This window comes from Parasteatoda tepidariorum, chromosome 9 (assembly GCF_043381705.1).
Source record: "Parasteatoda tepidariorum isolate YZ-2023 chromosome 9, CAS_Ptep_4.0, whole genome shotgun sequence".
NCBI classification, from domain to species: domain Eukaryota; kingdom Metazoa; phylum Arthropoda; class Arachnida; order Araneae; family Theridiidae; genus Parasteatoda; species Parasteatoda tepidariorum.
The window spans coordinates 58,605,443-58,623,768 of NC_092212.1; the positions used below are offsets into that span (position 1 = coordinate 58,605,443).

The 18,326-nt window shown below is 27.5% G+C and overlaps 1 protein-coding gene across 2 annotated transcripts in view; it reads right to left on the bottom strand.

Annotated features, from left to right (window-relative positions):
- LOC107453146 (multidrug resistance-associated protein 1) overlaps positions 1–18,326 on the bottom strand; it is a 71,125-nt gene that overhangs the window by 23,930 nt on the left and 28,869 nt on the right. For both annotated transcript variants that reach the window (XM_016069846.4, XM_071185926.1), the window contains 12 exons: positions 17,228–17,359; positions 16,271–16,445; positions 15,131–15,385; positions 14,369–14,434; positions 14,144–14,281; positions 12,456–12,602; positions 12,297–12,381; positions 9,801–9,994; positions 8,676–8,852; positions 5,708–5,875; positions 2,949–3,124; positions 37–172 (listed from right to left, as the gene is read on the bottom strand). In XM_016069846.4, coding sequence (XP_015925332.2) covers positions 37–172; positions 2,949–3,124; positions 5,708–5,875; positions 8,676–8,852; positions 9,801–9,994; positions 12,297–12,381; positions 12,456–12,602; positions 14,144–14,281; positions 14,369–14,434; positions 15,131–15,385; positions 16,271–16,445; positions 17,228–17,359 — 1,849 coding nt within the window. The remainder of the gene's footprint in view (positions 1–36; positions 173–2,948; positions 3,125–5,707; positions 5,876–8,675; positions 8,853–9,800; positions 9,995–12,296; positions 12,382–12,455; positions 12,603–14,143; positions 14,282–14,368; positions 14,435–15,130; positions 15,386–16,270; positions 16,446–17,227; positions 17,360–18,326) is intronic.

The window sequence follows — 18,326 nt, forward strand, 5'->3', positions numbered from 1 at the left end:
AATTAGATAAAATTAACAATGGAAACTTTTACTCACTCCTCCCAGTTCCATGTTTTCTTCATCGGTTAATCGAAATTCCACATTCTTTTCAACATCGCCATTAGTCAAAACATCACCAGCAGCACCATTTTCATGTGATGATTTGTTGTTCAAAAGCAACGGAGTCAAAGGACTGAAAGTAAAACAATTAGTCATCTTCAAAATATAGATCTTTTAAAAAATGCTCCACAAACAGTTTTTATGGAAAAAAATTTCCAGCATGTAATTAAGAAGGCCAAACTGTAGTGATGCTTTTCTGACAATTTTCTATAAAAGTTTCCTAAATAATATTAAAAAGCAAAAAAAGCAGTTAATTGACCAATCAAAACAAAAACTACTGCAAAAAATAAAGGGTTACCTTCAAATTACTTATATTAAATGTAGAGTTATTCGCAGTTTAAAAAATGTACTGAAAATAAAGAAATTTTGAAATGCTAGCTTCAAAAAAAAATTTTATTTTTTCCCTTTGCCATTTTTTACTGTAGCAGCTACAAATAAATGATAACTTAAAATTATGGTAGATTTTTTAAAGAAAATAGTTGGAGCTAATAGTTACTTCACACCAAAAATGGCTAAATTATGGCCAGGTGTTGTTAAAAGAAATTAACTTTTTAGAAATTTTCAAAACCTTTTGGTATTTTTGTTTTCAAAAAAATATATTGATATTAAAGGTAAACCTAGAGTTGTTATATCTCTCTATAAATAGTAACAAAAGCATTCAAAAAGGTTTCCTTTAAGGAAAAAAACTTTTTTTTGTTTTAAAAACATCATATAATACAGTTCTTCACAAAGCCATTCAGTATGTTGCATGTGATTGAGAAAATCTAGATATTTTTAATACAATATTATACTGAGACTTGTCAGTTTCGAATAGCAGATTTTAATAATTATTTTGATTGATACTTTTTTCAATACTTGCTTCGAAACCATTGTACACTAGGGTTTTTTTGGGGGGAGGGGGCAGTTGTTGCTACTTATCCCCACATAATTTTTTGAAAATCTTGATATTTTTAATACAATATTATTACAATAAGTGAAATTTGAACATGGGTGAAAAAACTGTTTACTGCTTTTTCAACTATATTCCTAATTTTTTGCAGTTAAAAAACTGCTTAAGATTTAGTATTTATAAACTCTATAATAATTTACTAAATATTATTTTGAGCTATAATGTGTTTGTTTTATTTTAAATTATTTTAGACAATCACAAAAATTCTTAAATTTTAACATTAAATTTGCATTTACATGGCTCAATACTATATTTTTTTATTTTTTTTATTTTTATTCTAGGAACATTAAATAAACTTTTGTATTATGTGATATAATAAAAAACTTTTTCCACATTTTTATATTTCTTTTGATATATCTGCTTTTTATTGATTTAAAGGAAATAATTTTTTTTTAAAGTATCAGTTTGTCATTCTTCTGGCTTTAATGAATATTAATATTTAAAAGCATTTAATTTTTTGCAAATATATTACTAAGTTGAAAAAATTTAGTGTTAAAAGAATTTAGAAAGGATTTAAAACAATGATGTCTAGATAAAAATTACCATAATTGCAGTCAACATATCTAAATACTTAGCCATACATCAGTCAACCTGCTATACAAGTGGCCCTTCACTTAAAAAGATTTCATGACCCTACCATAATATAAATAATCATAACATATATTGAAATTTTAGTTTTCAATCAAAAATAATAGGGCTACAATATTTTTAAAAAAAAAGTAGTAGCTCACACTACATATCCTCAAACTACTATGGAATTTCCATAGTTTTACAAAATAATTTTTCTACAAGTAACAAAGGAAATGTATTACAGGGTGCGTAGCCAAATATCACAACAAAAAATAGGCACCTTTTAAGTACTTTTCAAGCACTCAAAAAACATTTTTAAGCACTATATACATTAACAAAATGCAAAATAATTTTTAAAGACTTTACATGATCATGATAAAATAACTTGTTTCGGACAAGAAACTCTTTTCTTGATTATATTAGCCATTATAAAATGATCAAGAGATATTTTTGTTCGATATCAGAGGGTGGAAAATGAAGCCTGAAATTGAGAATATCTACTTGCAAAATGCAGCAGAGTTACACATGAGAGTGCAATAATCTTACCGAACCCAGCACAAAATACGTGGTGAAAATCGACATGGTAAAGTAAAAAAATCTCATTTTCGAAAACGCAAAATTAAGCACTTTTTAAAAACACCCAATGAAAAAAGCAGCTTTAAGGGCTTTTAAAGAGCAAAAATCGAGCATAAGCACCCTTAAGCACTTTTTAAAAACGCTAAGCACCATGTACTAATATTTTGATAAATTAGTGTTAAAAGAATTTTGTCCACCACTACAAATAAATAATTTAAACAAATATATAAAAGAACAGATAAACAAATTGTCATGCACATTAAATATTGATATAGGAACAATTCTATTTATTCTAAAAACTTCTGCTCAGTCTTACTACCACTAGAAAAAATATTTGGCAAAACCTTAAATGTTTGAGGGTGTGACAAGAAAATACCAAATCAGTTAAACTAAGCATAAATGCCCTGCTGCTTTTTCATCAAATTAATTTTGCATTGCTACAAAATATTAGTTATTTGCAACAGCAGTCCAAAATGGGTAAAATAAGGTTCTTTTTTTAGTCTATTATGATGAACAAGTCTGTTTCTGTTTTAAATACAGATTTAACAATGGGAACAACATATTCTAATAGACCGATTTATAAATTCCTGGTTATTACATAGTACCAAAAAAAGATAGTGTCTGTTATGATAAACTGACAAACAAGATATCTAATCAAAAACAGGCTTGTGTGACACAGTTCTCGTGTTCAACTATAATATGCAATTGAATATTTATTTAACACTAGCAAACATCTATAAAAATAAATCAACACCTTTCAATCTTTTCTAGATCTTGCCTTGAATGTTCTTGAATGAAAGAAGTAAAAGAGCCATTATGAGACAATAACTCTTGATAAGTTCCAATTTCATCAATCCGTCCATCTTTCATGCTGATTATGAGGTCCACTTTATTCAGTACAGACAATTCGTGAGTTACAAAAATTCTAGTCTAAAATAGAAATAAATACATTTTAAGATCTATCAAAAATAAAAAGAACTTATAAAATAGTTTGTTAACAAATATGTTTTTCCAAATGTTCAAACAAAAAAGTTAATATAATTCCTAAAGTCAATTAGATAATTCGATAATAGTCAGAGTTATTTAGAGGGGATCCAGCTAGCACAGTACAGGTTCTTATGACAGAAATATTTAAGACCGATTGAATATTTAAATCCAGAATATATTTTTGAAAATTTAATGCAGCATAGAAAAAACTGTATAATTTTAGATTTAAATATTAAAATTTAAAATTTTATCTTAAAAATAACAAATATATCTTAAACACACCGATTTTTAAATTAATAAATCCAATCTTCGAGTTGGGTTGAAATATTAAAACAAAGAAGAAAAGAAGATTATAAAAGAATATAATAATGAAGAACCTTAGGGTCCTAAAACTTGCATTTATCTAAATAAGTAAACCTCAAGTGGGAGAATCCTATCGTTGATATATTAAAACAAAGAAAAAAAGAAGATTATAAAAGAAGATATTAATGAAGAACCTTAGGGTCCTAAAACTAGCATTTATCTAAATAAGTAAACCTCAAGTGGGAGAATACTATTGTTGATTAAACTACATATTACAATAAGATGCTACTATCTAAAATGTGACTATCAGGACACAGTGAATATTTTACAGAAAACATTACTATTATACACTGAAAACATTAAAACCAGGGGCTCAATCTAATAGGAAAAATGTTAGAAATTAAAAAGAACAGTTTAAGCAAAAGAAAAAGACAAACAGATTGGGATTTAAGAAAACAAATTAGAAATATATGCAAGACTTGTCACCAGAATAATTTTAAAATTTACATTCCAAGACATCAAATCCAATATTTTTTTATATACGTCAAGCAGCCAACCCACTTTTGAGTTTACGACTGCTAATGCTCAATTTCGTAGTCTAGTAATTTTTGAACCAAACCAGAAGACAAGGAAACTCTTGGATCAGTACCTCCAGAGATATTGATTTGTAATGGGAACATGGAGGACTTTGCTATTTGACAGATTTAACGTGCATCAGTCACCATTTACTACACGTCTTCAGCTGGCAGGGATCGAACCCACAAACTCTTGGCAGGGATCCAACCCACAAACTCTTGGCAGGGATCCAACCCACAAACTGTTGGCAAGGGCCCAGTGCCTGTGGCGTAACTACCACTATAAATATTAAATACCAATTCACTAGTATATAAGACATGCTAACTTGATTCTATCATGAGGTACCTTTTGATAGATGAAGGTTGACATAGTCGATAATTAATTCCCCCACATTGGTGACCTACGGACGTGATAAGAAATTGTCAATATTGATGGATGAATCCACATTAAACAGTTGATTTGCTTAAAAAAAAATACTGCTCAAAAAAAAATCCGGTGAAGTAAATAAAATCTCCCGGTTAATAAGTAATAATGAGCGAAATGCTACAAAAAAAAAATAATAATAGCGAAAAGCTGTAAAAAAATGATGGGAAAAAATAGCGAAAAGCTATAAAAAAATAAAAATATAATGAGCAAAAATTGAAGTTAATAAATAAACAGCATTAATCAACTAGTGGTAATTGTTCATCGAATTCTATCACAGATAAAATTCTGGACGGGGAGTAATGTGGCGTAACTACCACTATAAATATTAAATACCAATTCACTAGTATATAAGACATGCTAACTTGATTCTATCATGAGGTACCTTTTGATAGATGAAGGTTGGCATAGTCGATAAATAAATCCCCACATGCCCTATCAACCAATCCCAGTCCTAAATGCAATATTTGACATAAACAGACTAATATTTGAAATGAACAGACTAAAATAAAACACAAATCATATAAATAAAATAAAGTATGCATAATATAGCAATTAATATATATTAAAAGTATAAGCATAGAAAAATAATAATATTAGTATATTATTGTCATTATTCATAATTGCATTTTATTATTAACAAATCTACTCCAGATATAAGGTTATAACTAAAAATCAATAAGAAAGAAAGAAAAAAAAATTTTTGAAGGCACACCAATGGCTAGCATATTTGTAAAAATAGTCTTTATATTTGAAATTATCAAGCACAAAAAACTCAAAAATTCCATTTCTTATTTAGATTTTTTTCCTTAATATTTGATTTTTGGATTTAGAAAACAGTTTTTATTCTGCCAATAATAGAACAAAAATAGAAAATAATCTTAATTACGTTAATATTTGAACAAAAATGCAAATATGGGAACCAATGATCGCGCAGACCAATGATGGGTCCAAGAAAAAACTTTTCAGTCTGTCTCTTTCTTTTTCAAAATTTGGCTATCGAAATTTGGTGAAAGCTCAAACTTTTTGGCCTTCAATTTTGCGCTACAATAAAAGTATACAATTATATGTATTAAAATAATTCATGCTTTCATCATACTTTTATACTTTCTATAAGTCAAAATTTAATCAAACTTTTAAATTTTCTGTAAGTCTTTTTCATCATTTAAATAAGTCATACTTTCTCAAATATTAAATAGCCTTAAATATTTTAATAAGTCATACCTTTTCTTTAAGCAAGCCTGTATTTCCAATAACATCTTCAAATAATGCTTTGCCAACATGCACATCAACAGCGCTGAGAGTATCATCTAATAGATAAATATCTTTATCCTGATATACAGCTCGGGCTAAACTAATCCGTTGTTTTTGACCTCCGCTGATGTTAACTCCCTTTATAAAGAAAATTAAATTCATTAGATGCTATCAAACACACATGTTAAAATACATGTGTACAACATGTACAAACACACATGTATAAAAACTTCTATAAAAATAGCCTTAATTAATTTTCTTATTAGATACACATATAAGATTTATTTGATATTAAGTTTTCTAAAAAGGGTTTCCACTCAATTTTCACAAAAAATTCAAGAACTTTTCAATGACTTTCAAGGGCCTAGAATCCAATTTTTTAAGGATCTACTCAGTAACAGTTATTATGCTAAAATACGCATAAAATGTAGCTCACAGCTACAAATGGAAAAAGTTTGATAGTTACTTTGTGATTTAAATCAGTTTGAAGATTGACATTAGCATACTTACCAACTTTTAAAGACCCGCACCAATAAAACTTAACATGAAAATTTTAATGAAGCGTACTAGATTTAATTGAAAAATAATATTTAGCATATCAGTTTCAATTTTAAAAGCACGATATCTTTCTACTACCTTAGAATATCAATAAATGTATTTTGAACATAAAAAAATCTTTTGTATTACAATATTTTGACAGATAAAACTAAGATTTACCAAACTTTATTTTCTTTCAAATAAATCATAAACCGCAAAGCGTGATTTTATTCATTATTTTGAATAAGATTAACTCTGCCTAATTTTTAAATTATGTGTATACAAATCTCTATACGTTACATGTACATCAAATTACATGAAACGTGAAGCAAGTCTTGAAGAGCACATAAATTATGAATCACAACGTATGAATTGCAATTTGAAATACAACGCATGTTTCGTAAATCGTAGCAATATGAATATCAAACGATACAGATTCAGGGTTCCCACTCAATTTCAAAAAAAAAATCCTGACTTTTCCAGGTATACCAGATAAATTTCAACAAAAATTGAGACCATATTTTCATCAGAAAACATAGATTCTTTTATTTGCAATGTGAAATATTTGATTTTCTGTGTAAAAAGACATTATTAAATGAGGAAGGGAACATTTCAGTTGGACTAAAATGTGAAATTTTTATGACAAATAACTGTAATAGATGTTAGAATTATTTAATTTGAATCTCAATAACAGATTACTGTTACTGACAATTTCAAGATTGGTTTCTTTCCAGGTATGATATAGGAATATTCCAGGTTTTTGCTAAAAAATTGCAACATTCCCTGACTATCCCCTGATTTGTGGAGTTAAAATAAATTTCCCTGACAATTCCAGGTTTTCCCTGTTCCCCCTGACCCGTGGGTACCCTGAGATTAAAAAATGCACGAAGTAACAATTTGTAAATTGGGATAGGTGATACATTAACCACTTTAAGGCGAATCAGGTTGCATGATTCTTTGATTACTTTGATGCAAAACACAATGCGTGCTTTGCTAATCATTTTTATGCCAAAAATCGATGTGTTATCTGGTAATCATTACAATGCAAAATGCAGTTCAATAAGTAACTTAAATTCGAATCGCTATGCGTGATTCATGAATCACTTTGATGAAAATCGCAAACTGCAATTCTTAAATCACTGTTATGCAAGTTACAATGCATATTTCTTAAATTCTTCTTACACAAATCTCAATGAGTGAATTATAAATCACTAGAATGAAAATTGTGATGCATGATTTAGAAAACACTTAAATGCATATCACTTTGAATGATTCAGAAATCATTTTAATGGAAACTCAGATTGATGATTCAAAGAAAATTCGAAGAAACTCTGCATTTCAAACAGTAACTAAAACTATGTACAAAAACGTAAGTTATTTGTGAGAGATTCTGACTTTCTAAACATCAAGGTGAACAAATAATCTAGAGAGAAAAACGTAGAAGGAAAAAATTATATATTCCCATTTCACCTTTAAGAATTTACTCATCGGAGCTTTTAGAAAATTGTGTTAAAACAAATTTCCTTACCATTTCATAATTGATAGCATTATAAATTTCATGTATTGGAAATTACCAGATTTTCAGAAATGGAAAAAGAAAAAATATCGGAATTTCGGTAAGATGCTTCCTTTCTCTACAAATTGGAACAAAACTTTTATTTTCCAACATTAGCAAATAAAATAAAAAGTTTCAAAATTAGTGCATGCTAAACATAGTTAAAACTAGGCTAATACCAGACATGGTTTCTTTCGTTATTTTCTTTTGATGACTGGTTTTTCTACACCCTACTTATATTTTGAAATCCAATCGTAGAAGAGAGGTAAATAAGGATAAGGGACTTTTTCTAAATTTAGAAACTCTCATTTAGCTGACCTTAAACTATTCTTCGATAAAGAAAGCTGTAAAATGAGGGGATGTGATCAAAATTTATATGATTTTGCTTGAATTTTCTTTCATGCTATTTTGTATGAAAGATTATTATTATTTTGAAAATTTCTTCAAAAAAATCTAAAATCTTTCAAAGACCCTATCACTGACTTCAAGGACTTTTCAGGGCCTTGATTCTTTACAACAAATTTTCAGAACTTTCAAAGTTTTTCAAGTATCGAGGGAACCTTGATAAAGGTTCTTATATCAACCTGGGAAAACAGGAGATTGATAAATTATTTGTTCCTAACAAATTTGTGCTTGTTAAAAACAAATTCAGTTTTTTTTTAACAGACTCCCACTAATTTTTGCATAGGCACACTATATTAAATATTTATAACATAAAGGCAGATTAAATGTTTTATTAGTCACCTAATTATTGATATCTGAACTATTACCAGAATTTTGTATTAATGGTATTTGTACAGTTAAACATTGATTTAAACTTTTTAATGCGTCAAAAAATATGAATACCTTTTCTCCTATTTCTGTATTATCACCAGTAGGTAAAATTTCCAAATCCTGTCTCAAGCAACATACATCAAGCACTTTATTATACTTATCTTCCATTAGAGATTTTCCAATCAAAATATTCTCTTTTAGCGATCTGTTTAAAACCCAGGCAACTTGTGGAATATAAGCCAAACTACCCTAAAATTAAGAAAGAAAAAACAAATAATAATGAATAAAAAATAAACACAAAAAAAACTATTTTTTTCACTTCAATTCAATAACATCAACACTTAATATAAAAAGGATTTTAGACCAATGGTATAGTCAAAATATTGTGAGACAGAATCACTTGAGAAATTAATTTGATTTAATATATGCATTCAGAAGCCATTTTTAACATATTTTATGACTCAACCAAATAAAAAATATAAAAAAATTTATGTGTTTGAATCACAATGTATGTTTTCAAATTAAAGATTTCAAATTCTTCATTTCCAAGATATTAATTGCTTAACGCAAGAGATTGAAATCTGGATTATAAAAACATTTGAGATTGAGATAATGTAATGATATTCAACAGAAAATGCATCGATAAAATTAGAGTTAGCTAATTAGACATCCACCTTCAGCTTTCACAAAAAAAATCACCAATACTTATTTTTTTATAATTAAAAAAATTACTACTATTACAAATAAAGGTTTCTGAATGACCTATAATATTTTTAAAAAAAGATCCCATTGCCAATCATGTTGGTCTTTAAATTTGGAGTTAAAACCCATGTAACCTCCTTGACCAACAAACTGGCTTTTGTTAAGGTTCTTCATTTTTATACTTAAAAAGGCGACGCAAACAATTATACTTATTAATTACTTATTAAAAGAGAACATACATAGGTAAAAATACACATTCATTGAAAATGTAACAATTACAATTTTAGATTATAAAATTACTAGAATTATCTTTTTATATTTGATTAATGTAGCTTTTTTATAATAAAATAACTAGCATATTCTATTAACAGTCGGCTAGAAGCAATTGCATTTATTTAAATAGTCACTGATTCTAGCCAACAGTTTAATCAGATTGTATTGATAACTAAATTGTCGGATTAGCAGGGTTTTAAGATATATCAAGCTATAAAATACCTGAATATCTATTGATCCGCTCTTTTTATACATGTCTCCAAGTATGGAAGATAACAAAGAGGATTTTCCACTTCCAACAGGTCCAATAACTGCAACTAACTTTCCTTGAGGAATATGTAACTCAATATCATTAAGGGTACAATCAGAATCAACTGCCCAAGTAAATGAAGCCTGTTTGATTGTAAGAACATCTCCTGCATTAAAAAACAAACAAAAAAATAATTTAAAACTAAAATAATAAATTTTTTAAAATTGCAAAAAGTTCTGAAATGATAGCATATTCTGGGGTGATTGTGAATCCAAATCATAGTTCCGGGAAATTTCTTGCGAAAAAAAAAACTGTTTAAATTGAAAAATTAGAAAAGAATTTAAACAAGGTTTTTTTCCTTTTTCTCAATATTTCTTAGTTTACCTAAAATGTATTTAAAATTTTACACATACCTATACCATTTACATATACCTATGATGACCTGGAGAAGTAATTGAAATTTACAAATATGTCTTTCTTTCTTGAGTTTATTATAACTATTTACTGATAAAAAATTAATATTAATCATGAATATAACTCATAAAGTTTCTCTCTGGCTCTCCCTTACAAACAAATAAAATAAACTGTGATTTTAAGTTCCACCTTTGAAAATTTGATTTCCGGAAACTTCTGTGATCAATGATTTTTTGAAACGTCTGGGCCTTCGATCTCCGGAAATTCCGGATCACTGTTAGCGAAAAATCCCGAAATCCGGATTTTTTCCGGAGCACAATCAGCCCTGCATATTTATTAAATGATATACAAAAAAAAAATTTTAACTCCCATATTATTACAAATAATTTTAAAAACTATAACCAAAACTTGAACAGTGAGCAAAGTAAAAAATAGAGACACCTTTACTGCCGTGCAAAAGAAAAATCAACATAAGCAACAAAATTGAGATTTATATATATTTGGCATATAAGTATGAATTGAATGTAAGATTTAATGGCACAAGGTCCAGAGAGGACATGCTGCGGCATATAAGTATGATAAACTACATGCTGCAAAAACATTTTTGTCAAAAATAAATTTTGCTTTATCAGTTTACTGAAATTCTATTTTGGCCTTCCTAGCATTAGCATTATAAAGAAAAGAATTGTCAAGTTACTTTACTCGGAATCTATCTATCGTGAAGCACTTTCATTGTTTTTTCAATTGCACCGCATTTCAGATCTAATGATCAGTTTTCCTTATACTAAGATAGTTTTAATATTTCAAGAGTCTAGTCAGAAATATATGCTAATTAAATATGTGCAGAAATAGTTTAAGTTAAAATAATAGACCAATAATTTATTTTCACAGAATAATAATGGATTTAGCTTTTTTAAACTCAACATATGTGGGAAGGGTAGATATGTAACAAGAAAACTTATGTAAAAAGGAAAATATGTCCACAATAGTCAAGTCAAAAAAACAATCAAAACTTAGGACTTTTTAATGTTAACATACACATGAGAATCTCATTATTAATTTCGTGGTGGACAGAGGTGTCTTTTGGGGCTTAGCCTGGCAGCCTCACTCTCCGGGTAATTTTCTAAATATATTAATTTATATGTACACAAAAATGAATTAATTTTTTACTAGGAGCTCCATATGACACCATATTTCTAAAAAAAGGATTAGATAAGATAATAAGTTGGTTTTTAAATGTTAGGAAATATGTTATGCATATTACTAATGTAAATTAGAGAATGGTCCCTATTAAAGTTTAATTAAATTATTACACGTTATAAATTATCAGAAATTAACTATTATATGGTCCCTGCATCCATAATATTTAACAAATCTGAGATTATTGAATTTTTTTCAATTGTTTTTAAATTAAATCATTGAGAGATTAATAAAAGTTTTTTAATGATGACAATTCTGAATTAACATCTTTTACTGCATTTGCTAAATGTTAAAATATGGAAAGGTCCCTCACTTCACACTTTTTTTTAAAATGTTGCCTTTAAATGATTGAGTTTCTTCATAAAATAACTTAAGAGCATGGAAAATTGAATAAGTAATAAGGTACAATCAAAAACTTAAAAATTTTATGCAATTAATAAACAGTCCAGAAATTGAGAATCTAAATCTTTTGCAAAATGCACCAGAGTTGCATATGGGAGTGCAAGAATCCTCCCAACCGAATCCAGCTCAGTGTAAGCACATGCAGATCCACTACTATTTCATCAAACATGTAAAATAATTGGCACTTTCATGCGGTACACTAAAATGGATTGTGATTGAATAAATTGCGAAAATGTTAAAGGAAACAATATGAAAACCATGCTTTTTGCTTAATTAGTGATGAAAATCAACCATGGTGAAGAAAAAAAATCTCATTTTGGAAAAGGAGAAAATAAAGTACTTTTTAAAAATGCTCAAGGGAAAAGCAAGAGCTTTTAAAAAACAAAAAGCGAAAATAAGCACTTTTTAAAAATGTGTTTTACTTTGAGCACTGCACATTATGATTTACGTACCATTATCAGGATCATCCCCCACAAGCCAGGAATCCTTATTTTCAGCTGCAAGAAAATTCTTCAGTCGACCTAAAGATATATTGCACTAAAAAAAAATACCAAATCAACTAATTTGTCTTTATAAAATTTTGTTGAACAACAATAAATCCTAAACCATACCTGAACAAGTTCAGCAACAGCATCTGGAAGATTAAAAATGGCAGCCTTCAGTTGTTCCATAAGAGTCAAACAAACAAAAGCACGAGTTGGGCTGAGAGTATGTGAGCTATCTTCCAGTAGATAAGTAGAAAAGCTAACAATTAACACCTGAATATTAAACAAATACAAAATTTTTATACTGTTATGTAAACATAAAGAGTTTTCTATAAAAAAAAACTACTTATTGTTATGAAACTACTAATAAAATTATACGGTATATAAAACTACTTTTTCAGTACTTACATCAGGGCTGGAAAAGTAAATTACTCAATATGCCAGATGTGTATAAACAAAAATTTGGCTAGAATTTTTCATTTATACCTGCCAGACTCAATTCTGTGTTTATGATTATCAATTTTCAATTTTTTAGCTGAACTAAACCCAAAAAACAAGAGGATTCTTAGATCACGCATTGGAACAAACTAGCATTTGTGGAGGACTTTTTAATGGAACTAACCTGCATTTGAATTAAATAGAGAGGAAAACCACGAAAACCTCCCACCGTTAGCCCAACGGTAAGGGGAGACTAACCTACGATTCATTTACTACTGAAGATATTTTATGTCATCACAGTAGTAGGTGGAAGCCTACAGCACTGTAGCAGGTGATTTAAGTAAAATTGAATGGATGATTTTTTTTTTTAATTTCAAAATATATCTCGAACACTGATATTGATGAGGTTAGATAAGCAGAAAACTCTTTTAACAGAAAAATTTCTTCCATTCTAAGAATCATTAAATCTTAGGTGGAAATCGTAGCTTCATATAGATATTATACAATGCTAGAAAAAATTATAATTGTAATTAATAACTGCACATTCATATATCAAAACTATACACGTGTGTCATAAATTTTGAAAAAAAAAAAAAAACTTACACCCTCATCATTTTGAATAATAAGAAAAACAAAGACTACTTAAAATATGACATACAGTCAAACTCAACTAATCAATTTTTCGAAACTAGAGGCAATTTTAAAATCATTGCTGATTGCATAATCTTTAACATTCAATGCTTTTCAATTACACAAAGTTCATTAAGTCAATCTTTTCAATAATCCAAAAGTAACATTTCCAAAACAAAACAAAATCATCTATAAATCTAAAAAATTTTCCATAAATCTTTTTATTTTATTAAATTAAAACTTTAAAACTGTGGAATAGAAAGAAATGAATAATGTTCAACAGGTAATTTTTTAAATAATTTTCCAGAAGTAAACACTTTCATAAGTTTAAAACTATGTTTAAAGTCAACCCTAACCAAAATGTCTTCCATTCATTTCTTTTAATAATATTTTTCATGTTCTTGTTCTTAAAAAAAATCGATTAACGCAAAAAGAAAATTTTGAACATTTCAATTATCTATTCAACAAATTTTCAAAGAGTGAATATATATTATTTTTTATATACAGGGTTATTCATAATTGCCTCCGGGCAGGAACTGGACTATAGCATTGATGTATGCCGTGTGACCAAGAGATCACACATAGAACACCTGTAATGTATGTAAGTAAAACTTGAATAGTTTCAGAATAATTTCATACGTTTCTCTTTTTCATATTCATCTTCTTTTTTTTACTATAACGCTTCGAAACTCCGGAGGGAATTATGAATAACCCTGCTTAAATAAATTACATTTAAAATATTTTACCATGAGTGGTGCACAGAAATAAAAAATGCAGGAAAAAATAAAGCAAAGCTGCGAATAAAATATAAGCTTCAATTCTTGTTTTCTGGCTTCCGATATTTTAGCACCAAATGGTATTTCCCATGCGTAAAGTTTAATTATCTGAAAAATTAAATTACATTAGACGTAATAACTTAAGACAATTAAAACAGAAAAATTATGAGATATAAATATTTAATTTATTTTTACCTTAATTCCACTGAGTATTTCGTTTAAATATTTAAGCCGAATATCTTTTAAGCCCATTTGCTTATCCTGCAACAAATAACACATAAAATGATTTCTTATACACAAATGTTAATAGAAAATACATCAGATAATAAATACTCCAGTATATTTTATTTTCAATCATTAGCAAGCTATAATATTGAAAACAATATTATTAAAGAAATAATGCATTGAATATTTTTAAAAAATAAAATTTAAACAATTTTTCCTTAATTTTTACAAATTGAAATCTCAAAATCTGAATTTTATAACTACAAATGTTATGAATATAGCTAAATATTGCTTTCTACAATGGAGAGTAAAATAAAAATTTGCAAAAACAGTGTAAAAATTTCTTATTTTTATAAATGTTTCTGATGGGACTTGAGACAATTTTGTAGACTTAATTTTTTTTTTTATTTATGTTTTTTTTGTTAATTTTTAAAATTTTAATATTTGCTTTTTTTTTAGCCCAACTTATACACCAGACATGCTATCTTGTAAACAAAAATAAGGGGTTGACTTATAAAAATGGATATACCATATTTCCACTGAGCTATGCTAATTTGTTTGACATAAATAGTGGAAATATAAAAGTAGAAACATTTTTGATTTGCAGTTTATAAGTAATGATTAGTTACCCATAACTTAAACCTATAAAACTTTGTAAAGTAACACTGTTTCAAATAAAGTTGCCTGGATTAAAAAACGAGTTAAATTCATGTAATAAATACAAATACTCACAGTAAACTTTGTGCTGATCCGAGACACAAAATAGCTAAAAGGTATTAGACAGACCAACACAGAAATACCAGCAAGAGTTGATATCCCAATATACTGCCACATGAGATAAATTGTTAACACAAATTTTAATGGCAAAGTGATAAGAAATGATAGGTTCCATATTAAATAAACCAAACGTTCAATGTCAACTGACATCAGACTAGATATTGTCCCACTGGAGAAGTTCTTACGTGATGCAGTAGATAACAATAAACACTGAAAAAAACGTTTATAAAACAAAATATAAAAAAATCTTATAGACATTCATTTGAGACTTACAAATTAAATTTTAAATAAAATTTATAATTTCTAAGCATACCACAGGCAAATAAGATAAATTTTATGCAGAAAGTTCATTCAAAATTAATTCTCAACAATAAAAACCAAAAAAAATATTCATGATAAAAAACTTTTATAGACATTCATTTAAAACTTACAAATTAAATTTTAAGTATAATGTATAATTTCTAAACATACCACAGGCAAAAAAAGATGAAGTTTATGCAGAAAGTTCATTCAAAATTAATTATTTGAAAAAATTTTATTGACAATGGTTTCTTAAATTTACTATAACTTTTTTTAAAAAAATTAATAAGCATTTTTATATCTGTTGAATTTTTATACACATTTTAACAATATATATAAAATTTTAAAAATCTATCTTTAAAATTGATTCATAGTACTTAAAAAAAGTAATAAATTATGCTTCAATCTGTGGCTTGAGATGCACTAAAACATGTTCACACGAAAACAGAATAGAAATCTAATAAAGAGATTTACTTAAGTTTAATGCGTAATTTATAATTGGTTAAACTATACTTGATGCATGCCTTAAATAATCTTTAACAATTAAGTTTGTATAATAATAGCAAATAGTTAAGTTATGCTATATGAGGTTTGTAGACAAAAATACATTACCAAACATTTATCTACAAAAAGTAATGAAAATTTCAAAAAAATACTAGAGTTTTTAAGAAAATGTTATAGGTTTATACTTATATTAAGTTACAAGAAGCAGAAAAAATATCATCTTTTTAGCACTAGATAATTAGGATTGATTCAATGATAAGTAACAGAATTAAAATAAATTTACATATTCACTTTTCTATAGACCCCAGTCATTAATGCAGTTTTCATTTGAAGACCAGATAGCAGAAAATATGCTACTCCATTATTTAAAATAATTTTATTCACAAAATCTACAATAAACATTATCACAGCATACATGTAACCTCTCCAAGCAAACTTGTCATGGTCTACAAAGTCAATAACACGGCTGAAATAAAATTAAAAATAAATTAAAAGTTTAATCTTTTCCTGTATCAAGTAAATAATGCAAAAATCGAGCAAAATTTTTAAAGTTTCAAGTTTACTATTCAAAAACATGCATATATTTACATACACTGGGATTGACAAAACCCAGACACCACAGGCTTAACGAAATTGTAGCAGGTGCTTAATATTTTAATAAAATTGAACCTGCTTTTTATAATTTGAAAATCTGAATTACTTTTGAAAGACAGAGATTATTCTGATATCTGGTCAGAACATTCTTAAAGTTTACCTTTCTAACCAACTCAGATGATCTGAAAGGCATATTTTGACATTATGCTGGCATGTAATGTGATTTTTTAGCTTGTATAATAGTTAGTACATTGAAACTGTAAACCAAACTTCTAATCAGTTTACTTATTTTAAGATAAAATTAAAATAAAAATAATAATTGCCCAAGTGTAATTTTATAAATCTATTCCCTAGCATGTTAACGCCTAAAAATTTGTTCTGGTTCGTTCAAATATTGAGCTTTTGTAGATATCCCCTTCTGGATTGGCATCTATGCTCCAATAGGAAGGTAAAAGTGTGGGAAAAGTTTTGATAAATCTTGCATAGCCATTGCCAATTTTTAATTCGTATCTAAAAATTTTAAATCTATTTTTAATTGAAGTCAAAGCTTCAATTGTTAAGCTTTTAAAACTAAAATTTAAAAAATGAAGAAAAAAAATTATCTTCACACAAACTACATTTGTAACTAATATTAATAAAATAAATTATACATACTCTAGTAAGAGAGGAGGTAAAAGTGTACCAAAGATTGTTGATAGATCTAGCAAAAATGCTACGAGTAGCCATTGCCAATATGTTTTTATCAACGCCAAAACTAAACTCCTAGACTTTAACTTCTCTGGAGATCTAAAAAGAAAAATGAATTTTTAAAAAAATTTTAATAAAAAATAGAATCAGTTAAATAATAGAAAAAATCAGGATAAAAAATAAAGTTAGAACTTCATTGAAGGCACAACATTTTTGAGAAGTATTTCCATTTAGTTAAAAACTGTCAGTGCAAAAATAATAAATTTGTAAAATTGTTGTTGAACTGCATTTTAAGTAACTGCATCTATTTTAAATGAAGATTTCTATTACTTTTATTTGTGCTACATGTCATAATTATTGAAGGAATATGATTATAAAATTTTCTGTCATAATTTTCCTGAAATTTTTAATAGGTCTTTTGTGCACCTCAACTTTCACAAAGAGTCAAGAGTAGATACAGACTTGAGCAGTGAAACAAATGCTGACATTTCTACTAATAACTTAACAGTTCTTGTAAAAAAAATGGAAGTGGAAAAAAATAATCAAATTGATCAAAGACTTCTGAACTTGCAAGCAGAAGACTCAGTTATTGCATATGTCGTTGTGAAAAAAATTTTGATGCTAAATTTTTTAACATTTGTGATAATGACATGGAGCTTTTCCAGCTGACAACTAAAAAAGAAATTTGTAGGGAGTTTCCCTTTCCTGAAATAGTGGATTTTGTTTTTAAACTTCCTCTTGAAAGAAATGGTGTGACAAACAATTTTTGAAAAATATTTCTCGAGAAATTGTCAAATTGTATAATCAATTGTGTGTACATTTATATTTTAAAAATTTAGACTATAAAAAGAATAACAAAAAATATACACATCTTAAAATTTCTTATGCAACCATTTCATGCAGTGGCGTACGCAGAATTTTTTCAAGGGGGTGTTCATAATTTTCTGAAACTACTAAAAGAGATTCGAGTCTGTAATAAAGCACTAGTATTTCCCTAATTTAGACAGCTAGACAATTTTGACTTTTTATTTAGACAACATTGCTTAGTTAAATTTTGATTTGATTT